Source organism: Blennius ocellaris, assembly GCF_963422515.1.
Source record: "Blennius ocellaris genome assembly, chromosome: 1".
NCBI classification, from domain to species: Eukaryota; Metazoa; Chordata; class Actinopteri; order Blenniiformes; family Blenniidae; genus Blennius; species Blennius ocellaris.
This window is the reverse complement of record NC_137650.1, coordinates 28,397,958-28,423,800: the sequence shown is the minus strand read 5'-3', so window position 1 is coordinate 28,423,800 and position 25,843 is coordinate 28,397,958. Positions and strand designations below refer to the sequence as shown.

The 25,843-nt window shown below is 37.8% G+C and overlaps 1 protein-coding gene across 1 annotated transcript in view; it reads left to right on the top strand.

Moving 5' to 3' along the window:
* Window positions 1-2,543: 2,543 nt before the first annotated feature.
* LOC308134260 (protein diaphanous homolog 3-like) overlaps window positions 2,544-25,843 on the top strand; it is a gene marked incomplete at both ends in the record, with an annotated part of 162,653 nt that continues 139,353 nt past the window's right edge. Inside the window, 7 exons of the mRNA XM_080501923.1 lie at window positions 2,544-2,666; window positions 6,706-6,738; window positions 7,962-8,120; window positions 9,474-9,578; window positions 15,320-15,450; window positions 23,849-23,923; window positions 24,233-24,302. Coding sequence (XP_080358049.1) covers window positions 2,544-2,666; window positions 6,706-6,738; window positions 7,962-8,120; window positions 9,474-9,578; window positions 15,320-15,450; window positions 23,849-23,923; window positions 24,233-24,302 — 696 coding nt within the window. The remainder of the gene's footprint in view (window positions 2,667-6,705; window positions 6,739-7,961; window positions 8,121-9,473; window positions 9,579-15,319; window positions 15,451-23,848; window positions 23,924-24,232; window positions 24,303-25,843) is intronic.

The window sequence follows — 25,843 nt, the reverse complement described above, 5'->3', positions numbered from 1 at the left end:
ATTATATCTCTTGGTTGGTCTGGGAGTGGATTTGGGACAGAGATGGCTATGCTTCCTTGCTCGCCATACTGGTTTGACAACTGTTATGTGGACTAATTTAGGAAGAAGATCAGGCTTTTCACCTTGTTACATTCAACATAAGTAAAATAAAATTAGAATGAACATAACATCTTAATAATAATCCTTATCTTGCCACAGTTTAAAAGGAAAATCCAATCTTCAATAAAATCCAGCTATGCTCACTTACAGTATTGGCCACAGCTAGTCGTAACAACCTACACTTTAGTTTTCAAGCCAGATGCCCTTAATGCATGTCTCCAAAAGTCAAGGTTAAGTTTGCTCAAATGCCACCATGGAAAACATAAAGAAAATCCATCCATAACAAGCTATAGTGGTGTGTGGTCCACCATCAATAATCCATACAGACATTTTTTTTTTTTACTCTATTCTCAGCAGGAGCACTATTGTTTCATAGTGGTTTGACTTTCATCGAAGCTCTTTGTGATATTGCATGTTGTGAAAGATCACGTTTTGAGTGGAGCACATGAGGGAAGTTTCTCTTAGTTGCATCATATTACTTTGCACTGTTTGCATCAGACAAGGTACCTGGGATTTTACAGTAGCTTCAGCTTACTTTTAAATGAATAAACATTTGCTTTAACACAGGTGTTACATTCTGGATAACCTTTTGGATTTTTGGACTTCAACAAACAAACGGATGTTTCATCCGGATAAGATAGGATATTGAAAAGAAAAATATAAGGCATATGACTTACCTAAAAAGTAAGTAATACAAGTGGCTGCTGTTTTTTATTTAAAACATATATTCTCCCCTTTCACATGATAAACAGTGGGTGTATAATTCCAAACTAATTGTTTAACTTTTGCCTTTTAGAGTAGTGAGTGCCGCTCAGGCACTGGAGCTGATTGTCTTGTCATCTTGGGGTTAATGGTTCAATCTCCGGCTCTGTCTGACTATTTGTCCAGGTGTCCTTGGGGAAAACACTAAGACACTTAACATAAAGTTTCTCCCAGTGGTCCGTGAGCAGCACGCCTGGCAGTTGTCTCAATTTGTGTTTGAATATATGAATATGACAGAGTATAAAAATCTCAGAGAGTGCTAAATGCTGTGAAAATTTGCAATATAAGTGAGTGCAGTCTATTTTATTGTTAAACTATTTATAAGACATTTTTTTTTATAGGGGTAATCTTTGGTAATGGTGAGTATGGTGGGTAATTTGGTTGACTCAAATGCTCTGGGAAACCCACATTAGAGTATGTTTACAACTTTTATGGGATATTACATGAACTATTGCATTAAAACTTTCACAATTTTAAACCCATCTATATCTATAAATTAATTATATAACCTATATACTGTATGTCCATACAATGACTCACCCCCCACCACCACCATTATGACTTATACTTTCTCAAAGAAATGTGATATGAAAGCAGATATTTTATACAGGAAATATATTTTATAACCTGTTATTGATAATACAATTCAACATATTTAAAAAGTAACAAAGCATTATATTTTTAAACAAACTACTTTTGGTTGTGATTGACAATCAATTAAGCAACATGATTATGGCCGTGCCTGGTTCATTTAGTTTATCCCAATTTAATTCTTCTTCATTATCAATCCATTCCAGACATGTCAAAACAATTCTATCTATCTATCTATCTATCTATCTATCGATGTACACACATTTATCTCGACATACATACTCATAGACATACTAAGACATACTCATAGAAATACATGGAATACACATATAACACATATATCTAGTTTAACATGATTGAAACGGGTAGGAGGTAGTAAAACCTATTTAATCCTAAACTCTTTTGCAAGATTCAATAATTACAATATGATTTTTCAGAACAGTTGCGCACCAGACTCCACTCAATGTAAACTGTTTACTCAGGAGGATAAACATGCTTCAATTCGAAAATGATGGACAATTGAGTGACAGCTCAGTTAGACCAATCATAGGGTGAATGGAAACAATTCAGCCAACGAGGAGAGACGCCTGTTGTTCCAAGCATACTATTGGCTGGATTGAACACGAGGAGATGACGTCGTCATTGCGCGGGTCTCTCGAAAAAACTTTTCTCCAGCTGAAGTTTCTGCGGCTAACTCTTTTGCTGATCCACAGCTTTTATTTAACGAGCGGGTAAAATTTGTTAGCAGCGAAAATCGGCAAGTTTTAAACCGTTTTCTTTCTTTTTTTTTTTTTTTCCGCGAGCGGAACCCTGGGCGTTACGTGACAGTCCATAAATTGGATTAGCGGCTAAGTAAAGCCACCAGTGAATGATAGTGTAGCACCTTGCTAGCGAGTTGAACGGACCAGTTGAACAGTGGCAGTCGCCTGGATTTGTTTGTTTTTAGCTTTAATTTCAGATGCACAGGTGGTGACCTTACAGCGTGTTTAGATCTTTGTCGTTCTACGGTGTGTGTGTCTGCGCGCGTGTGCCATCGTCACACACATTTACGTCCCAGGTCTCGTCAGGTCGTGTGGAGTCCTTACGTCAACATGGATAGTTATAATCAGCGGTTTGAATCAACTGCAGGACGTGATAGTAAGTCTCAAAAGAAGAAGGGCTCATTCCAGCACAGCACGTCGGTGTACGATGAAGGAGACCGCAAACCAAAATTTGTGAGTATGGCTGTGGATTGAGAAACTTGTCTGTATGGTACAAAAGCAGGCGACGGCTTCAAACAATCACACAAGAAGTTTGTTTATTTCCCAAATGATGTATTCAGAGCCTCACACAGAAAAAAACAAAAATCAGAACCCCATGCTGTTTGTCAAACACTGTCTCACGACTATTTTATTTAATGCAGAATAGATTCTTCCGTATAAGATATATGCAGGTACCCTTGAGCTGAGTTTGATCATTTTTAAGTGTTTTCCATGACTATAAAACGGGCAATGCAATTTAGAGGCCGAGAGCTGCATGCAACTCATCTTATGTGTCATCTTGGGGGAAAAATCAAAGCTCTTTTTGACCCATGACCTTGAGTGTTTGTTGACATTGGTTTGCATGTAGGAAATCAAATGGTTATAATTAGCCCAGGGTTTAGCAAACACTAATCCATGTGTTTCCATCTACTACAAACCAACCACCACCGTGTCATTGAGAAGCTGGCTTACTCCATTCTTTAGGAGTTGGTTGGAAGATGTCAGTAGTTAAAAACGGACCCATCATTAATTTTTTTTTCTTCAGTTTATTCAAGACATTGTCTTGTTTGTAAGGTTATTGTGAACAATACATTTCTCTCACAGAAAGAGAACTTGTTTATGGCAGTGAACTACTCATTGCACAGTCATATTTTGATTAGTCCATTGTTGTTCCAAGTACTACTACATTTACATCCCTTGTAGTATGGGTATAAGTTACTTGGATAATTGTCTTATGCCAATTATATCTGATTAAAACACTAAACAGTAAATGCCAGAGTAGGAGTGCCAATGCACACATTAAACACAGTGCATTGTCTTTGTGTATAGCAAAAAAAGGTGTCATCACCCCAGACTCTGGTAATTTGTGATGGGTATTTGTTATTATTTCTTCTGAACGCAGAAAGGGTTCATCTCTGCGTGCGTCCCGCCAGAATTATTGACTCGGGGGAGCGTGCACTTCCCAGCTGAAACGAAGCAGAATGTCAGAGCTCTGTTGGATTTATTGGTATGAATGCGACGCTTCAGAGTAATTATACCAGTCATGTATGAAGTGACACCAGCCCCCAGCTCTCAGTCTGTAGCAGGGACACAGAGAATAATTAGCAGCATAAAGAGAATTGCAAGAGTCTTGAGAAAATTGGAGAACAATATAATTAAACTTCTCGGTTTCATTGTAGGTTTTGTCTCTGAGGTTATTCCAATATTTTCCTGGGATGAACTCCACGTATTAGTCACTTTCTTGACACGTATAGTTTGAGTAGAGAAGGGCCATGTTCTGGCATTCTTAAGTATGAGTTAAAATATAATAAAGGTTAATCAAAAATTACACAATATGTGCAGCGTTTTAATGTCTTACCCTACTTCTGAATTAAATCCTCCCCCCCCAAAAAAAGTGCACTCTTAAAATGTATTTTGGTGGAAATTATATTCCAGTCGCTGTCGTACCTCTTGTCAATACAAAAGTACAATTCTACTAGTAATTATTTGGTTGCATCCCATTGAAATTAAGTTTCACTCTGAACATCTTGTTCTGAACAGCACAAAATAAATACATGCATTGTTACGTCTACAGGTAGTACTACAATATGAAAAGACTGGATCGTTCATATTCAATTTCCCTGTGATAATAAATCTACTTCTTTCCCTTTTCCAGCTACAAAGAAATTCTATTTATTCACATGAAAAGAGTTGTAATCCTGTTCAACTGATTATTTGCGATCAGTGTTGAACACATTTCTACCCAAACACAAAGTTAAAATGTGTTGACTGAAGAGATGAACTTTTTACAATGCGTTGTGTCTGGGGTAAAGGTAGTTATAAGAGTTTGGCTGATTTGACTGAGAGAAAGAAATGTGCCTATGAATAATAAAAAAAAGTGCTGTGGAACTTTGCTAAATTAAATTATCATTGTATAAGAATTGAATAATGATGCAAAGTTTGTGAAAGCATGGAGAAAGTCAGACTGTCAGGTCTGATTCACAAATACATCCGTCATTACAGCAGGATTCAAAAAATATTCAGCACAGCCCTGGAAAGTTGATGGTTGAGGGTTTTGTTGCATAATATTTTAAGACGTGTCTGGATTTGTCCTTTACTGATAACTTTATTCATAATATCTGTCAGCAAATTAGAAAATCTTTCAAAAAATGTTTCATTTTTCTTCACCTTGAGTTTTGCATTCTCGCCTGACAATGAAGAGCTCCAGGTTGACTTCTTGCATTAATTCAGTTTTGAATTGTAATAAGTGTTAGGGTGTCTTCAGTTTTGTATGAAATGTCAGTCTTTGTTTGATTTATGCATGCGTGTGTTTACAATCTCACGTTCTGGGCGAGTGTTTGATGCTAATGCTGTTTTTCAAACATTGAAGTGGTTATCTTTCACTGCTGCATCACTCCTGTTCTGTTCAGCCTCCAGTGTTGTGTTACAACTCCAACAGTGTGTTCACCAGTGGACAAATCAAGAACAGCAGCGACATTTGCTGAAAATGTCCCATAATGTTCCCTTTGAAATGTTTAGACTTCACAAGGTCGTCCGATGGGGCAACACTGGCAGATGGGCCATTTGTTGGAAGCAGCTCAGTGGTTGCAAGACATTTCTCAGAATGGCTACATACAGTTTGTCATTTTATTACAATTGGGTTGCACCAAATTCTGTCTGAATTTGAGCCAACATGTATTTTGTTTCTCAGGAAGCAGATTTGTGGCTCATTGACACGTTTGAGATGGATTCATTTCGGACAAATAGAATTGCCCATAGTGTATTTTCATGCTTGACGAAAAGCTAACCTTGCTTATTTATGGGTTTCACAAATGTCACTTTCCAAAATATCATCACATTAAACCAGTTCTCAATTATTTTCTGTCATGCCCCCCCTAGAGGACAAAAACATTTTCAGCCCCCCCCCCCCCCTGAATTGTACTACCATTGAGAACCTGATAATATTTATTTATTTATCTGTATAAACCACTGTATGAGTTGTTGGCACCAGCATTCTGCATACAATCGCCTGATTCTCAAAATAAATTAATAAAATGAGCTGGAGGCCCTTTTTTTTTATCGTTCAAGCATGAATAAAGACACTAATACTGAAAGTCGCGCCTGCCTCACGCCCCCCCTGACTCCCCACCACGCCCCCCCAGGGGGGCTCGCCCCACCACTTGAGAAGCACTGCATTAAACCAACTTCAAATCAAATAAATTAGAATTTAAAATATTTTTGTATGTGCAAATTACTGGACATTAACAGTGACATATAATTTGTAGATATGGCTTTTCTAAAACTCCCCTTCAGGCGGCGAGTGAATCATGCGGCTTTATTAACCAGGTAAACTGGACTGCTGGGTGTCTCAATAGAATTGCGCTTTTTCAGAGGGGAAGTTTGGCACCTACCCATTGTACTTACTGGTAGTTGGACATGCTCTTGGGGGAAATGTGCAGTCATTTTAACATCATTCAGCTGGCACACACTGGGTCCATTACTACTCCTGGATCAAAGCACTGAGTGTACCTTTACATAATGGAAAGTTCAAGTATTTATGGAAATGTGAACACTAACCTGGCTACTACAATCCTTTTATCCTTTCCGATAAATGAACAGAAATGTCTGTTGGGCTGTTTCTGTTATTGTTATACAACACACTAATGCTTTTCAGGCAGGAAGTATCAAGACTTTGGCGTGTTCTTGGTTCGGTATCCATTATATTTTTCCTGTGTTTGACTGTCCACTCCAGTTTTCATCCAGTTTGAATTCAGACAGCCTTAACATCTCTTTTTGTATTTTATGAATAATGTAAACAAGTGATAACAAAGGCTTCTTAGACATGCTCCACATGGCAATATATTGACTTGATAACTCCCAAAAAGTGAAATGAAGGGGTTCTTTAATGAAAAATGGAAATATTTAATGTGGTTAACATACATATGTCAAACATATTTGAGTATTTGCTGCAGTATTTTTATGTGTCCTGATTTGAGTGTTCCTGTTCCTCACTTATTTTTTTATTTTTTTATAGCATTTACCTTTTCGAAACATCACAGACGATGTGGTAAGATCGGACAACTGCCTTATTTTTAATGCCTGACTAATGTCTACCGTCACTTTGCATGAAGCTATCACATCTCCTTTTTGAAGTGGTGTTTAAATGTGTCTCCATTATCGTCTCATTGTGATTCATTATCTCAGGGAACAAACTGCTTTACTCACAAACATCTTTGACTCTGAATCGAGTTGGAGGTTGTACTTTGTTTAACACGTGTCAACCAGAGGGCTGTACGACAAAGCTGGATTTTCTCTTTTCGAGGTACTTCAGGGTTAATCCAGGGTTTTCTGTTCTACAACGCAGGTCTACTTCTCCCTGGGATCAATCACCACAGTGACTTTTTGCTGAATGGCTAACCTGCTCCGGTGCAGGTTACGTTCTGGATAATAGATCGTGTATAAAAGCAGAGAGGGACTATTTGGAGAGAAAGAGTTTTTACTCCTTTTGATGTACCCAATGACATCTTGTACAAAAAGTACAGATTTTCATTGCATGGGTTAAAAACGATAAACAATTTGGAATAGAATAAATTCCGTTGATTTCATCTGAACAACAGAGACAGTGTGAAGAAATGAAGCCTTGTCACTTGAGCTTTAATTCGGTTCATCTTTACTATGGATGTATCTGAGTGCTTTCCGTTTATATTGTGCAATGAATTAATATTGTAAAAAAAAAAAAAAAAATCATATTAAGTTACACAATAACAGTTGGCAATTTCCTGGATTTTGCTGCAGCAAGTGTTGCTTTTGGCCTGGACAAAATGTTTGATTTCTTCATATTTTCGAACTGTTGCTCCTCCATGGTTAAGTTGGTTGCTCTGCCAGTTTTTTTCTATGTTTGCCATTGGTCAGATGCTGCAAACGCCACGCCTTTTATGTGAGCGCTCACTGATCAAGATGAAAAACCTGGGTTTCATTACCGAGTTGATAACCACCTTCGTAGTGCCGCTTCTCAGGATTTTAAATGTCTGGGTTTGTCAGCCCAGGTAACTGAGAAATATATATGTTAATCTCACTTTGTAGTACAGGCCCCTGATGTTCTGTGTTTGAGCTTTGTACACTAACCATTGTTTTCTAACTCTGTAAATGGCTCATTGGTTGTTTACCCAACTAGTAACCATTTAACCATACTTAGAGTCTAACACTGCTTTTGTTCATCTCACCTCAGCTCGACAGCGTCCAACGTTGTCTCCCCCTGTATTCATGCTGTTTTCTTTGTTTCTTCCACAGCTGGACAGATTTGCCAGTATCCGGATTCCAGGCAGTAAAAAAGAGCGGCCGCCTTTAACGCAAGCGAAAAACAACACAAGTGATTGGTCCACTTCATCCTTCTCTACCACTCATCACTTTGAGGAAAAAGAGATCTTGGCTCTGTTTGAAAAGATGATGGTATGTTCCTCTGTTGTTACTGTTGAATCAAACTCTACATAAGTAAATAGGGGTGACTTGTGAAGCCATACATCTAATGGAAGGGTAACTCGTGAGTGGCTGTGTAGTAATGATGTGGATGAGAAGAAATCAATCTAACAAAGGCATCTGCCAAAATCTGAACATCTTTTCATGTCTGAATGAATATTTAAAATAAAAATGCATCAAATGAATAAAAAAAAGATAAGCATCTTAATATGCAGTGGGTTCTGAGACTGATTGAAACATGATTGATATAACCATCTTTACCAATGTTAATACGAGTGTACTTGAGTGAAAAGTTAATTCTTTTAAGATAAAAATGCACATAAATTGCCTCATTCTAAATAATTGGCCTCCATATTATTTTTTTCTGCTTTTGACAGCTTGCTGGCAATTGGCCGGACAGGATTTTTTTTTTTTTTTTTGATAAAACCTTGTCTGACTAAGTTCTAATGAACTGATCATGATGTGAAAATTCTCAGCTTTTTCAGTGTTGAGATGAGGTGGAGGGTCGGGCTATTACAGAGCATTTTAGGTCGCGGCTTCTTGGAATTCTTAAAAAAAAAAAAAAAAAAAAAAAATCAGCCAATGTTTTGGTACTGATTGCAGGAACACCACTGACTGCGACTTCCCATATTTAGAACATCATCATGTTGTGCCAGACGGGAACAACGGTGTCGACAAACTTCCACAGCTTACAATCGCACCCACAACTTGTTTGCCTCAATATTATGGCAGGAAGAAAACTAGCAAGTTACTTTCTGTGTTGAAACCTGTAAAAGGGAGAAGCTGAATAGGAACAAAATATGAAAATTCTTCTGCAAGTGTTTTTTTTCTCTAATACAAGTGTTGTTATTGTGACCTACAAGACGAGCTTCAAATCCCTACTATTAGCAATACAAACCAGTACCCTTATGGTAATGACCAGATTTAAGCTAAACTGTAATAACTTTTCACAATATGCAATTTATTTTTCACAGCAGAAGTTCATTCTTTTGACTCTTTTCTCAGCATCTTCTCAGAGTTTTTATTTCTTTTCTGTTTAATCAGTTTACTTGTTGCGTCTCCAATGTTGATCTAAAATGCTGTGACCATGTTTAGTAGGTCATCATGTTTATCTTTTAGATGACCATGTATGAAAAAAAAAAAAAAAACCACGACTCCAAACTCTATTGGTACTGAACTTTCAAACAAAACTAACTTTGCTACAACTTGATGAATGTGCAAAAGAAGAAAGGGAAACTGCAAAGCAATTGCCATTGCCGAGGTGTCTGTTTTGTAGGGTGAAATAAAAATTGCATATTCATTCCATTTCTTTCATTTTCTTTTCAGGAGGACATGAACTTGAACGAGGACAAAAAGACCCCTTTGAGGGACAAGGACCTGAACACAAAGAGAGAAATGGTCCTCCAGTATATTTTTACTGCCTCAAAATCTGTGAGTTTTCAACTGTGTACATGTTTGCCTCAACGTTTTGCGGTCTTTTCCTCCTACGTATCCATATTGAATCATGTGGGTTCTTGCCTGTATGAAACAGGAGATTTGATTGCACAGTATTCAGAAAGAGACACTCAAGGTTCCATACAGGTTTGAAATGTAAACTCACACTTTCAGTTCTGCTGTCTGGGTCCTTCTGGTGATCTTGCAGGGCACCTGGGACATGTAAAAAAAATGCATAGGATGGAAAGATTGAATAGAGTAGTCCGTTAATGACAAAAGTTTCAACAATTTTCAATACATGGCAGTTAAGATCTCTCCACACCTGCTGTGTTCAGAGTCTCGTCTCCTCCTGTTTCTTTTAGATTTGCTCACTCTTTAAAGATTTGTGGCTTAAAAAAAGATCTTCAGCTATACCGTTTGCTTCTAGCTAGTAATGTGTCACAGCCTTAGAATAATAGTAGATCAGAACACAGAAGGGTAACATTGGTATTGATCGGTAATATAATTTTTTTTTTAATGCTGGAAGGTGGTTGCTTAGATTGAGAGTTTGCTATCATGGTTGATTGGTCCTTCGTCAAAGTTCAGCAATGAGCCCGAAGCTTTTCTTTTCCTCCTACCCAAAGCAGACAGATGGATAGAGGGTTATAAAACTGTCAGCGTTTGAAGGAAAACAATTAAATCTTCAAAGAAATGGAAACTTTGGTTTCTATTACCCCCCCAAAGAAGGTTGAAGTGAGGGCTGCAATTTGCAGGTGATACTCCCATTAAATATTTAACCTACAGCATGTTCATAATTAATATGAGTTCAGCCTGTGACTCTTTGTTTGAATAATAACGAAAGCAGTCGACTTGAGGTGTTTTGTTTCTGTTTATTTTACATCAACAGAGACCTGAGAAACCCTGCTCTTGGGGGTGCCTCTAAGGTGGTTGTTTTTTGTTTATTTCACCCTGACAGAATCTTGAGAATACAATTTTTTGTCTGTTCATATGGCTTCTTTCTGAGGTTTTAGCCTCAATGATATCAAATTCTTATCACAGACCCTGTTCAAGTCTGTTTTTCTTATTTTTTCTACAATGACATTTGTGATTTATTATTATTATTATTTTTTTATTTTTTTTTTCCTTCTTCTGGCGTTTCTTTACAATGGTGATGTTGGAACTTCAGCGATGTCTAACACTGACATCCAAGATCTCAGGTGAACGTATGTAAAATGCCTTCTGGTCATAGTCAGCTCTTGGAGCTTTGGCTCACATGTTTAGTGAAGTCAATAAGCCACAACTCCACTCTGTGTTTGTGTTTTACTAATGTGACCTGATGCAGCCATACTGGTTCCAGCTTCTGTTGCTGCAATACGTTTTTTGTCGTATTTGTCGGGCCAGTACATCAATTTATATTCCCAAGTGCCAAGTATATAAACAGAAGTTTGTTGCATTCACAATTGGCTCGCATATCATTTTTGAAGGTCAACTGTAATGATTTTTTGCAGTTTACATTGAACTCTGCATATATTGGTGACAACTCGCTTATGGTGGCTTTTCAGCCTTTAAAAAAAAAAAACAGTACACCACCACCACTACAATTTCGGGTTTGTTACATCACTTTCCTTCTGTTTTGTTTTTTTGAGCACCAGCCCATCTGAAACTAGCACAAAAACAAAGAAAGTTTGATAGCTTCTTTTTATAAGAAGACAAGGTATGGCGAATGTAATTATAGAAATGTGTTCAGACACAAGGCAGTTCACAGGGCTTCATATAGAAATAAATGAAATCCATTAAAGCAAGCAATTATGAATGTTATTCTTAGTATGAAATACTTTAAAACCTCTTGCATTCTCTCACACACGCATCCTTTTCATTGGATCAACAATAGTTTATTTTTTCCTATACTGGTTTTTTGGCGTCCCAAATCGCCAACAAATATTACGTCTTGTCAGAGAAACCCACACATCATACTATTCCAGAGAGCTTCACAAACAATGGACTCGCTCTATACATCCAACATAGAAATAATACATTTCTATATGACCAGCGGAGCTCTCCACACAAAACTTGGAAATTCATTTCTACATGAACTGGAGGAAGCGCTTCACTGCATCACTTTAAAAAATTAATCCGCAATTAATTTCAAGGAGCAATTTTCAACTCGATCTCTATCGGTTCTCGCTCGGAGATTGGGTCTGCGAAGTAATAAGTTGAGCTGCAGTTGTACTAAGGTCGCCTTGGTGATTCATTGCAATATATAAATTCTAGTCTGTTTTTACCACAGTATCTGAAGCTCCTTTTTACCTCAAACGTTTTCCCAGTGAAAACTGGTTTTGTTGGGTGTTGGGTGCTCATTTTCCAAATGTTGCAAAACTTTTCTGATATTTCCACGTTAAATATTTGAGTGCTTTTATTGAATCATTCAGCCATATGACCAACTTACCAACAGCTATTTAATGAATTCATCAACAAAATGTAAATCTCATGATTTTCCCCTTCAGATTTGGCCATACGGTACAGCTTGGAGTGTCGTTCATGGACAGAAGGCTTTTAGGAGCAATATCTAAAAATTTAAGATTCAAGTATTGGATACAAATGAGCATTTTAAGAAAACATTTGTGTTTTCTGAACAACAGAATCAATTAATATTTTTTTCATGGATCCTTTGGAGAAGAAAAAAAACGGCGTAGGCACTGTGTATTTATTATATTGTGAAACTAGACATGTCTCCAAGTTCCCTTTATGCAACCTGCCTCTAGTTACCATAGTGATGCATTTGTTTACCTGCATTGTGGACATCGTGGACATTTTAATAAAGAACATATATTTTTCTTTAACTGGTGAGATACATCTTCATGCATTGGGAAGTTGTGAGAACATGTTACATTATTTGTTTTTACTTGTCCAGCATTACAGAATAGATAATGGTCAATAGATGTGTAATATTCAAGTTTGATTGTCTGTGTGTATACAATGTTCACTTGCTATTATAATGATTGAACTTGTTCAGTATTTTGTTGTCTTTGCTTTTATTTAATCTTGTTTCATTCCTTCACCAAAAAAAGGAGAAAACGTGTCAGGAATAACACAATCCATTTAAAATGGCATTTTCTTGGCCCATCCTTTTCAACCGCATTTCTGCTTTCCCAATTAACCTTTAATACTGGATTCTAAATTGATGCCTGTCCCTTTGCTGACATTGTCGACTGTGTTTCTACCTTGTGAATTTGGTAGATTGCCCTGTAAGAAAACAATTTTGTTGCATGTTGTCACACAAAATAATGGCTGGCCTTTGTGTTTTGTAGCGGTAGTTGTCTTGAAATAACAATTCTTACCCTGGTGTTGATTTGTTGATAAAGTTACCACAGTGTGGGAAATTGTGGTTAGTCTACACTTTTAGTAGTGCGCTCTGAATCATGTCTATGTTCAAGATGACTTATTTTTTGTTTCAAAAGAAGCACTGAATACAATAATTAAGCATTCAGTTGATTAAGACGGTGAGTTTAAGCATGAAAGAGTAGTATGTCGGAGAGTCACACAAGTCTTCTGTTACATCCAGAATTTGGATCTTCGCCAGAGCTGTTGTTTAAATTCTGTCCAATGTCATGTGATGTGGCGCAAATTGAATTGAAAGAGGTTACTGACGGGTCCATGGCTCCTTCAGTGCTTGCTGAGAATAAACGGATACTAAAAGTTATTTGATGAGAAAGTTCACAGACTGGCCATGAACAGCAAACTGTTTCGATGCCGTGGTGGAAGGCTAAAGAGATCCTGAGGAGTAAACAGACCCTAGTCATCATCACTTCTCACCAAAATTGCTTTTGGGTGCAGGCGCTGATTGAGCCACAGGACAAAAATGGAGGAAGGCCGATGCTTACTGTACCCTTGATGGTTCGTTGTCCACCCAGTATTCATGCAATCGCCTACATTGTTCCACACACTCTGTGACGAGCAAGAGAAATATCAAAGGAAATGATTGTAATCAACGGCCAATGTGTAAATACGGAGAAACAGGCATGGTAATGTGCTGCAACGGATGCTGTGAGATGACCTACATCCCTGAAAGGAGAGGCTGCTTTGATATGACTTGTCTTGCCGAGCCGGAACCAAGTCAGAGGGTGGAGTTCACTCCAAAGAGAATGATCAAATTACAAGTCAGATCTTCAGTAATTACTGTCTCACCACATCAACTACTTTATAGATTTGCAGATTATCATTGTCATACATATTTCTCTTTGACTCCTATATGGGTAAATCATCTCTATATCTGGGATGACAGCTGAATATGATTATAGAAACACAAATATCTCTGGACTCCAGAGTCTCACATATGTTAAAGAAAAGAGAGACGGACCACAGTGTACAAGCCTTGAGGGAGTATTGGATCCTTTTGATAGCGATGCAGGACAAGCTCCGAAACCTTTGATAAATCAAGAATACGTCTTGCATTCGGTGTACTCTGCTGTTCTCAGAAGTTCGACACTACTTGACTGTAAGTCTTTTGCTGCTGCTTTGTGAAACCACAAAAATGTACGGATATACACGAGGTACTCGTTTAGTAGAAGCTTCTGAATTGAACTGAAGATGGATTGTTTATTTAGTCATTAAGGCCAATTTATCCACTATGGACTTCATTTCAAATTCAGTATGGCTGACCAAACGTAAAGTCATTTTGAATGTTTTTTTTTTTTTTTTTGGGAAGGTCGTGTTTTTCTGAAGATGTTATTAACTTGCTTGTGTGGTGGGGCTTGGGTGAGAAATATTCCGAGGTTTGGAAACTGAAGAGGGCACAACGCAGAGTTTTCGAAAACCATTCAATTGCTTGAATCTTCAAAAAAAATACCTCTGAAGGTTGCTCCTATTCATGGAGTTTGATGTTATCACCTTGTCATGGGAATTTGGAAAGGTTTAACAGAAACGGGCATGATTTATTAAAAAAAAAAAAAAAAAAAAGTGAAGCTTTGCCTTTTATAAAACTGTAAATGCCCATATTTCCAGGTTGCATAGGATTACTCTTCTCTTCTTCATTAATCACATACTTAAAAATAGTGCCACACTCACTCTATATTAATTTTTTCACTTTTGTGGTGGATGTTCTACATCCTTCTCGTTTCTGTAACGCCATACAGACTCGTACCACTGTAGCGAATTGTTGACACAGAGATGCTGTCATGTATTATTGATATACCAGCACTACTGCAATACACTTGAGCTGCTATTGATTGATTAGCATTGTGTTTGAGAACACATTGCATATACCTCTGTATACGTTTCACTGCAAAAGGCTTGTGACTTGTATCCAAATTTACCAGAGCTAAAGCTAGTTTCTTCTCGTTCCGGTGATGCGTCATATATTGGCACTCTTGACCATGGATGGATTAATTTCTTTTTGCCAGGATTCCCCTATTTCATAAATTCAAAAATCAACAGTGAGACTTGGGGGAAAAAAAGCACATTTAAAAAAAATCTTCTATTTTTTGAATGTGGTCAGATTTATTGAAACCATTTTGTAATCTGAGACATTTTCTGTATCATTGAATGCGTTAATTATCTTTTTCAAAATAAAATGTCACCAGCCTGAACACATTTCATCAGCATTAAACAATGTCTTCAGGTTCCCAAACCTCCACCTCTGCCGTTGCTTATATTCACCCCCGAGCTGATCTTTCCACAGATTTCTCCTGGATAAGCAACAAGCCGATGCTACTGACTTGCGTCTGGCAGATTTCTGAGATTTCTTCTTTCTTTCTTCCCAGGGTAGCTTGAGGAGCAGCCATCAGATATCTCCCCTCGAATTCCTGAGTGAGCTGAAGTCAGGGGTGATGGATGAACGCCTGTTTGCCTGCCTCGACTCACTGCGAGTGTCTCTCACCAGCAATCCTGTCAGGTATAGTATAAGATTACGACAGTGGACGTGAACTTGCTCTCCTCAATTCAGTTGAATTAGATTCAGTTGTTTCCTTATGTTTTCTTAAATATGACGCACTGCATAAATGATAGCACCATCATATTTTTTTAGTTTTAGTTTTTTTCTTTTTAAGTTGACATTCATAGCTTGTCACAGATGAAAACGTTCATTGTTTACCATGAAGATGATGGGGCTGAATATAATTGTTGGTCTAGCATTAGGGCCGGTACTCTAAATATGTTCCAAAATTTGCAATCTCACTTGTTTCACTATTTCTTGTGTCATATAGAATATAAGTATGTTTAATTGTGTTTTCACCAATTGTGGTACATATAATATTGATGTTGTTTCCCCAGTAGGCAACTCTCTTTAGTAGTTATTTCTCTTTATTCTCCAAATATTAAGACAGGAAAATTTTTTTTTTTACTGGACACTGGTTCGGTAATCATGCAATTTTTACTGGACCAAAGCACATTTTACAGGACCAAAGTAAAGTTTGATGAAAATATTTAACTACTCCCCAAGTTATTGTTTATTTGCAAAACTTTGGTGAATAAGACAGGTTTATGGTAATATAAAGTTTATTAACGTCACACACTGCCAAAACAGATGTGAAATATAACGTGAACATAATGTGAAAGTGGAACAAAAAATTCACAAGAAACACGAAATACTTCAGCAGTCAACAACTTATCTGAAATCATCGCTGAGCCATGTGATGTTACGTCACCATTCAAAATGGCGGCGGGGGTGATTCCTGGGGGGTGATTCCTTGCTTTTTCAGTGATAAATGAAAAATTTGTGAGTCCAAGACCCCCGTTTCTCCACCTCTGACACTGGAGACTGGGTTAGCTGAGCAAAAATTTGGACGTTAGACCAGTTTTAAGGGGATATCTACCGGACCAAGGGCATTTTTTTATCGGACCTATTTCGCGATCACTGTCCATGAATCTTCCTCGGCAGTAACCATATGCTTTTTAATAGTACGACACCATAGTACGGCGTCTGGTCTCCCACTGTTTTTTTGGATGTTGATCTTTGCCACTCTTTTGCTGTTGGCTTTTAGATGACTGGCAAACTTGCTGCAAAGTTGGGTTCCTCTTGCAGCCCTGAACCTTCACCGTATAATGCATGCTTCTTACTCCTGAAGCCTTTGCACCTCTGCTGCTATAGATCTCGCTTCATTTTTTTTTCTTCTTCTTTTTGTCAAGAAAGGCCACATTGTTACCCCACAGGAGCAGCAAGGCTACCACTTGTAATTGTATTAAATGGATTTGATAAATGGATCTGACAAACAAGTGGAAATTGTTTTTTGATGTTATATTAAAGCTGACCTTCAGCTTTAAAGCTCAAAATATATTTATTCATTTATCATTTTAGCCACACAACCATGCAAAGTTGAACATCCTTCTTCTTGATACCAACATGTAAAAAAAAAATAGAAATAAAAAAGTAGATTCTCTTCTTTTCTCTCATACACCTTCAACCAATGAGCACCACATACAGCTTTAAAAGTCCCATACCAAGATAATAACTTTACTTTTGACTGTAAACACTGTTGTATGAAATTAATGTGTTGATTAACAGGTTGTACTTTTCGGTGTGGATGCATCTAATTGTAATATGTTGGCTTTTATTTATTCTTTGTCCACCGCAACAGGGAAGTGGGAAGAATTCCTAACACATTTCAGTGGAACATCTTCAAGCACTTTCGAGACGTTTTAAACGGAGATGAAGACGCAGCAACTCACTGACAATGTTTTTTTTTTGTCAAATTTGAACTCATGTCTTAGCTCGTAGCTGGGTTGTGAAGTCAATGATATTTATGAATTAAAGCGAGGTGTATGATGAAAAATATGACAAATATTAGAATATAAAGTGAGAAGCGCTGTAACATTCTTAAAACTGATAAACTATTAAGCACTAAGGTGTTGTATGTATATTGTATAAGACCATTAGGACACTCAAAAGTGTGGGTATTTAAAACTGAGCAACCAAGAATGATTTTAACAGCATTTAAATTTGAAGTTAAATGCTGTTAAAATGATTCAAAAGGTTCAGTCTGTGTCAGGTGTTTAATGTTGAGGATTGTACTGGCACTACAATTTCAAAAGGTTGGAGAGAAAGATTTGCTGTGGTCTTATTTAGTTTTTGTCAAACTAAAGTCATTACTGATGACTTCAGTTTCGATATGAGAGCCTTCCTGTAGTCAGATAACTTGTTATGCCCAATGCAACGTATTACGATCAAATTTTTTATTTCTGGTTCATAGTCGATTTGGCGGAGTGCGACGCCGTGCTGTCTGGGAACCTTGGAGTCGTTCTCCTGAGACTAGAAGTCAAGCTACCTTAGCTGTGAAGTTAGCCAGAGAAGACTCCTCATTTTTCTCTTTGATTTATGACTGTTTTTGTTTCTCAAGGATATTTTTATTTATTTATTTTTGAACCCTCCCATCCTTACTGTTCTTGGTGTCTTTTGGTAATTATAGCTTTCATTCCAGTATTGCTTCTTTTGCGTGTGTCCATGGTGACCTCTTTTTGCAGTACGTGCGAACATTAGTTTTAGTTTATCTGATTCCAACAGGACATGTTTGTGCAGGACAGAGGTTCTTTTTTTTTTGAGGAACATGGCTAAATTGATAAGTGGACAGCCGCTGACGGACTTATGCGGATTTGCTGTGACTCAGGATGGCTCTGGTCTGGGTTGGAGAATAGATTGAACCCCCTTCTGTATGTCGAAGTGTTGAAGTGTCCTTGAGCCACACGCTGAATCCCAAGTTGCACTTTGCATGACCGACGAGTGCGAGAAGCGAATGAGTCACCACGTAAAGCTTGTTGAGACCTCCAAAGCGGTACAAATGCACTATAAAGGTTAAGTCCACAGCTGCATTTCTATCCATTATTTTGTCTGTGGTGTCATTGTGAGGGTAGAATAATATCCCGTGTAGCCAATCAAACCTTTTTTGGCTATAGTTAATAATGATACATTCTGCAAAATGTCTTGAAACTGTGCAGCTTGGATCTGTGACCTTTGTGAAAACTGATGGCAACTCAGAATTGGTTTGAATCTGTCCAGGTTTATTGTGCGTCACATGTTTATGTGGCTGAATGCCAAACGACGCCAGCAATGTTAACCTCCAATCCTCAGACTGAGCTCAGGGCTGCGGTTCCTGTGCAATGACAAAAATGGTAAAACTTTCTGATATTTTTTGCACAACACCGCTCTCATCACTGAGGACATTCAGGCAGAGAATGTGATTGAAGTTTTCTCATTTGGGATGTGGGAGGGGTGCCAGATGTTAGGAACTAATGAAACCCAAGGGCTGCCAGAGCATGCTAGATTAGCAAACAGAATATCAAATACTTTAATCATTTTAGAGTGTAGACAGACAGCATGTCAAATAGGAACCACTTAACTGCAGAAGTATAAAACTACTACAGAAATTGGGAGATATTTTATCTCTACATGCGTCGTCCTTGACAAGGACGGCAGGATTCTGGGCAAAATTCAAACGGCGTCCTTCAATTAGAATCTTTCAGATTTTTGTCACCGTAACAATTTCTCACTCTGATTTAGAGAATACAGAAGAAAACGTGACAACAAGAACACGGGCACGTCAAAAACCAGACCACAAAAGAAGATGGCTCTTGAATAGCTTCATTAATCCTACAGGAAAATGCTCAACTTCCGTCTTTTGTCTTTTGTCCAGGTTTTAAATCAGTATTTTGTTTTTGTGTGAGTAACATGACAAGACTTTCTGTCCTTCCCGCTCTCATGCGGTGTCATACAGCATTGTCATTTGGCAAGAGGTAAAGTAGCACTGGGCTTTTGTTTCCAGTCAAGTAAATGGTTTCTGTGGCAGCGAGAGTGAGTAGAAGAGTACATTAATATTGTGTTGTTGACAGGATAAGATTAAACTTTTGGCCTTAACCTCTTTCTGAATTTCAAATTTTTCAGAATTTTCCCGGTGGCTAAAAGTCATTCACACTTCTGTAATCATCTGAACTATGCACAGTTGATACAGACAAACCTTGATGGCTACATAGGCTGTTTGATATGTGGTTCAAGTAAACTTTATTGGAATGCCTCTGAACCAGGTCTTCCAGAACAGTCATTCTAGTATTCAGTATTGGCACCAACACTGCAGTTAGGATTTTGTTCTCTACATTGTGTGCATTATACATGCCAATTCTAGTTCTGCAGAAGAGCCGTTTAAAATAAGTGGTCCTTCTGAACACAACTGACACATTACATAGAATTGCATGAAGAATGCCTTGCTTTATTTGCCCTACCCCAGCTCCCTTCTGACCTTCAAAAGAATGTAACAGAGCACACCTTTGATGAATTATTGCGTGAGCCTGATTGTTCTTGCTCTTGAAGATAAGCCTTTTCTTCAGACGTTGTAGAGAGCTATTGCTTTGTCACTTTCTGGCCTCTGAGATCTTCGCAATGCGTAAAAGCTAAAATCTTCAAAAAGCCTTTGAAACATGACTCGTGCCACCACTATTCCCACTTTTCTCTCATATGTTTCATGGCGAACATCTTTGAAAGGTTGCCAAACAGAACCTGACGGTGTAGGCGTGTTTGGTTTCCTCTGCTATAATTGCGAGTGTAGCATATATCGGCTGATTATTTTCTCTGCTCCCTGCTTCACCTATTGATGATGAAAAACTAGCATGTTGTTGCCACTGAACAATGCATTTCAATGAAGCTTTTGTCAAGATCGTCAACCTTCCCACTCTATAACCAGAATGGCCTGGGCCATGGCCTCAGTCAGGAGTGCAGACTAAATTGATTTCTTTTCTCAAATATGTGGGCTTCATTTCTTGGCTACCTTGGAAGCAGCCTTCCCTGTCTTCATCAGCAAACCTGTTACAGTTTTTGTCAGCGTCCCTCATTTTCCTGACCCTGTCTCGCAGACATAGTCGTTTATCCTGAAAGTGTGGAAAACTCCACCGCTTCCTCACAGTTTTGCATGTTTGAGGAGGCCAGTCTCGTCAATTGTAAAACTGATTTAAAGGCATTGAAGATTCATCATTCATTACTGGTTTGTATGATTAGAAAGGTTTAAGTTGCATATTTCAACTTAATGATGCACAGTCTTTTTTGTTGTTGTTGCATTTGTAGTGTTAAAGCGGACGCTGTCAATCCTTTGGGTTCAGGGCAGTGACTGTTTCGCTTCATAAGTTCAGCTGAGGTTGCAGTGGTTGGACGTGTGTGCAGGTTAATTTTCTCAGTTTGTCAATCAGTCATTATTAATGTCCAGGATTTTCAAATGCATGGCGGGTTGAGTGGAGTTTGCAATAGTGCTGCAGAACTCAGCAGAAACATCTACTTTTGGGGGGAAAACCCCCCCCCCAAATTGATAGAAAAATGACAATGATGAGAAGCTGCGCAAAAAACAGCTGAGATAAACTACCAACATGCATAGAGCAGCAGATTGATCTTATGACGATAAATGAGTGTTTACACAGTGCAACAAATGCATCACAGGCACAGTGGAGGGAAAAAAAAAAATCTTTACAAAAACTGAAAGCCAGTAAGAGACAACAGCTGAATTCAGAAATTATAATATCACTACAAGAGTAATTGGTTCACAGGCCCTTGCTGCACTATGTACTGGCACTACGGTAACGTGGGTAATTTACTCGACCAGTGCCCAGTGACCCTTGGCATGTTGGTCATTGGTATACATTTTTAGTAATGAGGGGAAACTTTAGCTCCTGGGGCTCTTTGCCATTTTCAACTAACCACGAAACCCTGTCTAATGTTGCATCAAAAAACCGCTGCAAAATGTTGTCTTTGGAAAGACTCGACTTGGTTTCATGTGAAAATCCTGGTTGATCGGCTGTCTCTGAAATACCGACTCCACGTTGTTGGACACCATCAGTGTAATTTAATCAACTTATTCCCCCCCTAATTTTAATGCGTAGTTTAAGCTTCGTCTCGAGCTCGCAGACAAACTCCTCTAAATGTTTCAAGTCATTCATTTTGACAAAAATAGTAATTTTCTTGTGAGCAAACGGTGATTCAAACTACATGAGATAAAGACTATTATCTGTTAGCGTTTCTAAGTGTTTCTTTCTTGATATAAATAATGGACTTTATTGTTATGCTTTACTACCAACAAAAATATAACGGATAAACACCTGGCAAACGCTATTTATACTGCTTTTCAAATACAGATAACAGCTTCTCATTCTATCTTGTCACCTTGAGAGTTTCTGTACATTTGATGCTGGAAGGCATGCAGTTTGTTGATTAGAGTGGCAGAGCGAATGCGGATGTTGGGAGGCAGTATTCGGGCTCAGTCAGGAAGAGGTACAGTCACTCACAGTCTCACTCAGCCTGTTGTCTGCAGACTTAAAGGCTTTTCAGTCAAGCTCACAAGGTAACGCTTGTTATTTGCCACTCTTATCTGAATAACAAAACATTCTTGCTGAAATGCGTGTCCGCTTAATGGTTCCTTTCTGTCGTTAAGTTGTAAGTGAAACCTTGGATCTGGAGCTTGTGGGTTCTCTGTAATAAGGATCACTGCTTCAGTGATTTTCTGTTCTGATTCTACTTTTCAAGAAGTCTTACTGTTGCTTTTTTTTTGTTACTATTCCTGTTGTTTGACTCACTATTGTTGCATACAGTTTTGGTATATTTTGATAAATACCCCATTTTCTGCACATATCTCCACACAGGGCTTTAATCTTAAGAAAACTTAACTCATTAACTTTACTTATTACATCCTCTTTACAATTTCAATGCATTAAGTAAAGCCTTTACCAGGATTGGACTGTATGTTAGTCACATTCTCTTTTCCATATGTCAGATGAAAGTTTGAGTGAGAGTGCCACAATTTCTCTTCACTTGCTTTACATTTTTTACTTACTGTAGGGGTGTCAAATATAAGGCCTGTGGGCGAAAACCAGCATACAAGAGGCTCCAATCTGACCCGCCAAATTACACACATTTTAAAGTAAACAAGGATTTTTTTTTCTAAACAGATTTCTTAAGAGTAATGGACTCAACACAGCGCTGAGACGCTTAAATCATAGTGAGCATTAAGATCTAAGCCATGCAGTCAGGTTGAGGTGGTAATTATATGCATCATGCAGCACTTATTATTGTTATTGTTATTATGTTTGACATTTAACAATATTTTGCATCAGTATGTGCAATTTGTTAAGATTGTAGTAGTAGCTTTTGTACTGTAGCTGTTGTAGATAAGAATTGTAAAATAAGAATTGTATCAGAAGGCTTGAGTGTTTTAGTTTTACAATGTAGAGAAAAACTGAATCGTATGATTTAATTTAGAATTTGTTCAAATATTGGTGAACGATCGTTTTCTTTCTCTCTTCTTGAATGAATGTGTGCAAGTGCTTCTTCAACCATACATTTTCATGAATTAAGTTTTTATCCTCCAGAAGCTTATTTAGGTGAAACTATAATTGGATCTGTTTTAACATAGTTAACATTCTTTTTGTCCAAAGAAAAAAAAAAATCTTAACCAAATTGGCGCCAAAGTAGACCAGTGTAGTAACAACAACTTTCCCTTAAATAAATCACTTTTGAAGAGTGTGATGTGGCTTAGGGAATTGATTTTTTTTTTTTTCTCGATCCACTCGGCGTCACAGTTTCAAAGGACTCGATGGAAAGAACTGTGCCCTTTCAAAGGAAAATAAATCTATATTACACGTTGGTCCCGGGCTTTCGTAATAACTCTTTAATCACAGGCCACATTCCCTGTGATCCACCAAAGGCACCTTCTCCATACGATGTCTAAAATCAACTTTCACATAGAGAGCAGCAGCAAAATTTGATCTACCCGCAGCTTTTTTTTTTTCATGACAGTGAGGTGTGAACTTTCCTAACGTCCTTTGGAGAGATTCAGCTAAAATGTCACTTGCTTCAAGCATGACTGAGAATTAAATTTGTCCTCGGGCAATACACTTATTTCTCCTCCATTATTTCCTTTGATTTTCTTCTGAAGTTTCTTGTGTCATTGCATCAAGGATGCTTTTTTATGATGTGGATTCATAACATGTAGCATTATCGCTCAAGTTATTGTTGAAAATTGTGCAAGTACAACATGATAACAATGTTAAATCATTCAAATATTTAATCTCTGATACATTTTTTTTAAGTATTACTAATGGACGAAAGTCCAAGATTACTTGTAATAGCATCTTTTTCTTTTGGTTGCATGAAGCATGCCTACAGGTAGCCAATGTTTGCTGCTGCCGAGTTTCTTTTCGGCACAGAGTCCTGAATTCTACATGTTTTTTCTGTCTTCAAACTTTCCATGGCGGTTGATTAGTGTGAAATTATTGCTGTCAGTTGTCAGTCTAACACTGTTGTGTTATTGATTTCCTGTTTGTTATTTCAGTTGGGTGCAGAGCTTTGGGCATGAGGGTCTTGGACTGCTGCTGGACATTTTGGAGAGACTGCTCCTCAAGAAACAGTAAGTTTATTTACACACACTCGAGTGTATTCTAGTCTAAACGAATGCCCAGCTCTCTACAATGAACTGATGGCAAATCGACACTCTTTCTAATTATAGCCAATAGAAATGCACTCATAATTGGCGGTGCAGTCAACTGTTGTTTCTGTGCCTTTTAAAAACGAAATGAATATTTGCTCCCTGAGCCGTTTATCTGAATATGTATTTATAAGCGAGTATTTTCAAACTCCTCGCATACACTAAGTATAGAATCGATTTAATGGTTTATAGTAGAGAGCAATGGATCATTTCACTATCCTGTGTTCCCAGGCAAGACAGGATTGATAAAAAGAATCAACATAAAGTTGTTCAATGTCTCAAGGCCTCCATGAACAATAAGGTAAGTGTTTCTTTTTGTGAGTAAACCCTTGTATTTTGCTTCAAAATTTTTGAATGACCACAAAAGATTTTCTTGTGAGTGGTTTGGACATCCCTGCGACCTGTATGGCCTCCCATCTGCGTTTGTTTCTTGTTGCAACGATGACAGTCGGGGTCCCTCTTTGGCATAAAAACAAACCAACAAACAAAAACAAAACGTGATGATATTTGATGTGGAATTAAGTATAAAGTCTATCTATTTTGAGCAGATAGAAAACCTTTTTTCAATTTAATCCACACCATCATAGCTGTGCCTCGGCTGAAATACCTTTGTCCTGCAGTCTTGTGTCATCTATCTGTGGACATATTGGTAATCAAAATGTTGATTAAATTTCGTGTTAAAAATGTTTCTTTTTTAAAAAGCTTGATTGACTTTAGGCTTTATCTTTGTTTTGTACTTTGCACCCTTCAAAGTGGTGGTTTTTTCCCTTCATTTTTTCAATCTAATTAGGCCCCAGGGATTTTATTAATATGAGCAATGAAGCAGAATCATATTATTTTCACTTTATAAAGCCAATTGATCTGAGTTTTACTAGTGTTGTTTGACACCGTATGACACTTTTCTAGAACCTGAATACTCCTGACCCGCAAGACGTGTCATCTCTGTAATTAGTATTTTCTGGTGGCTCTGGAAATAAAAAGCGCTGTAGTGAAGAAAGACTACAAAAAATACAGCTTCATTAGCTGTTCTTTATGTGCTGATGAACTACAAGCACAGATTATTAACCATAAATCAGACAATAATGTGTGTGGGAATAGCATCTCAAACAGTGGTCTACTTTAAAAACCAGTTGTTGTTTTTTATGCAATGTAGTTTTGTAAAAAACAGTTATTGTTGTGTGTTTGGTACACTGCAGCAAAAGATAACAAGGCAGAGCAAAGCTATTGATTTGACACTTCAAGCTGATCCGATGCAAAATTTGTTTTTCTGATGCAGCTGAAAATTCTTCAATTCAGGGCAAACAATCCCACGGAAGTTGGGTTTCACTGTTTATTATTTTTCTTTTTGTTTTTAGCCTTTAAACACTTTGTGCTGCAAATTACTGTACTAAGAGTGCTTTTCAAATAACTTGATTTGATTGGTGCACATTTGCATACAAATGTATGTGGCACAAAGACGACAAGAAGATGGAAACTGTGTTGGTCTTAAACTAATCGAGGCATTGCGTTGTCTGTTGCCCAGCATCAAACGTAAGAGCAGTCATTAGTTGAACTTTGCCCATTGTTTTCTCTTGACTAAGGGCCTTTTCACATAAAAATGCCATTTCACTTAACCGCATCGTTTTTGGCTGATAATCCACATGCTGGGGCGTTTCAGGCGCCCGGAAATGCTGTGGACATGCAACAAAGTATAATAATTGCGGAAAACGATTCATGATTCATGTTCATGACATGTGGACAAAATGTTTTTTTTTTTTTTTTGTTGTTTTTTTTGAGAATGCCAGGGAGAAAAAGATTGTTTTGGCTCTTGTGGACAGGGCCTAACATAACTTAAAAAGGAAT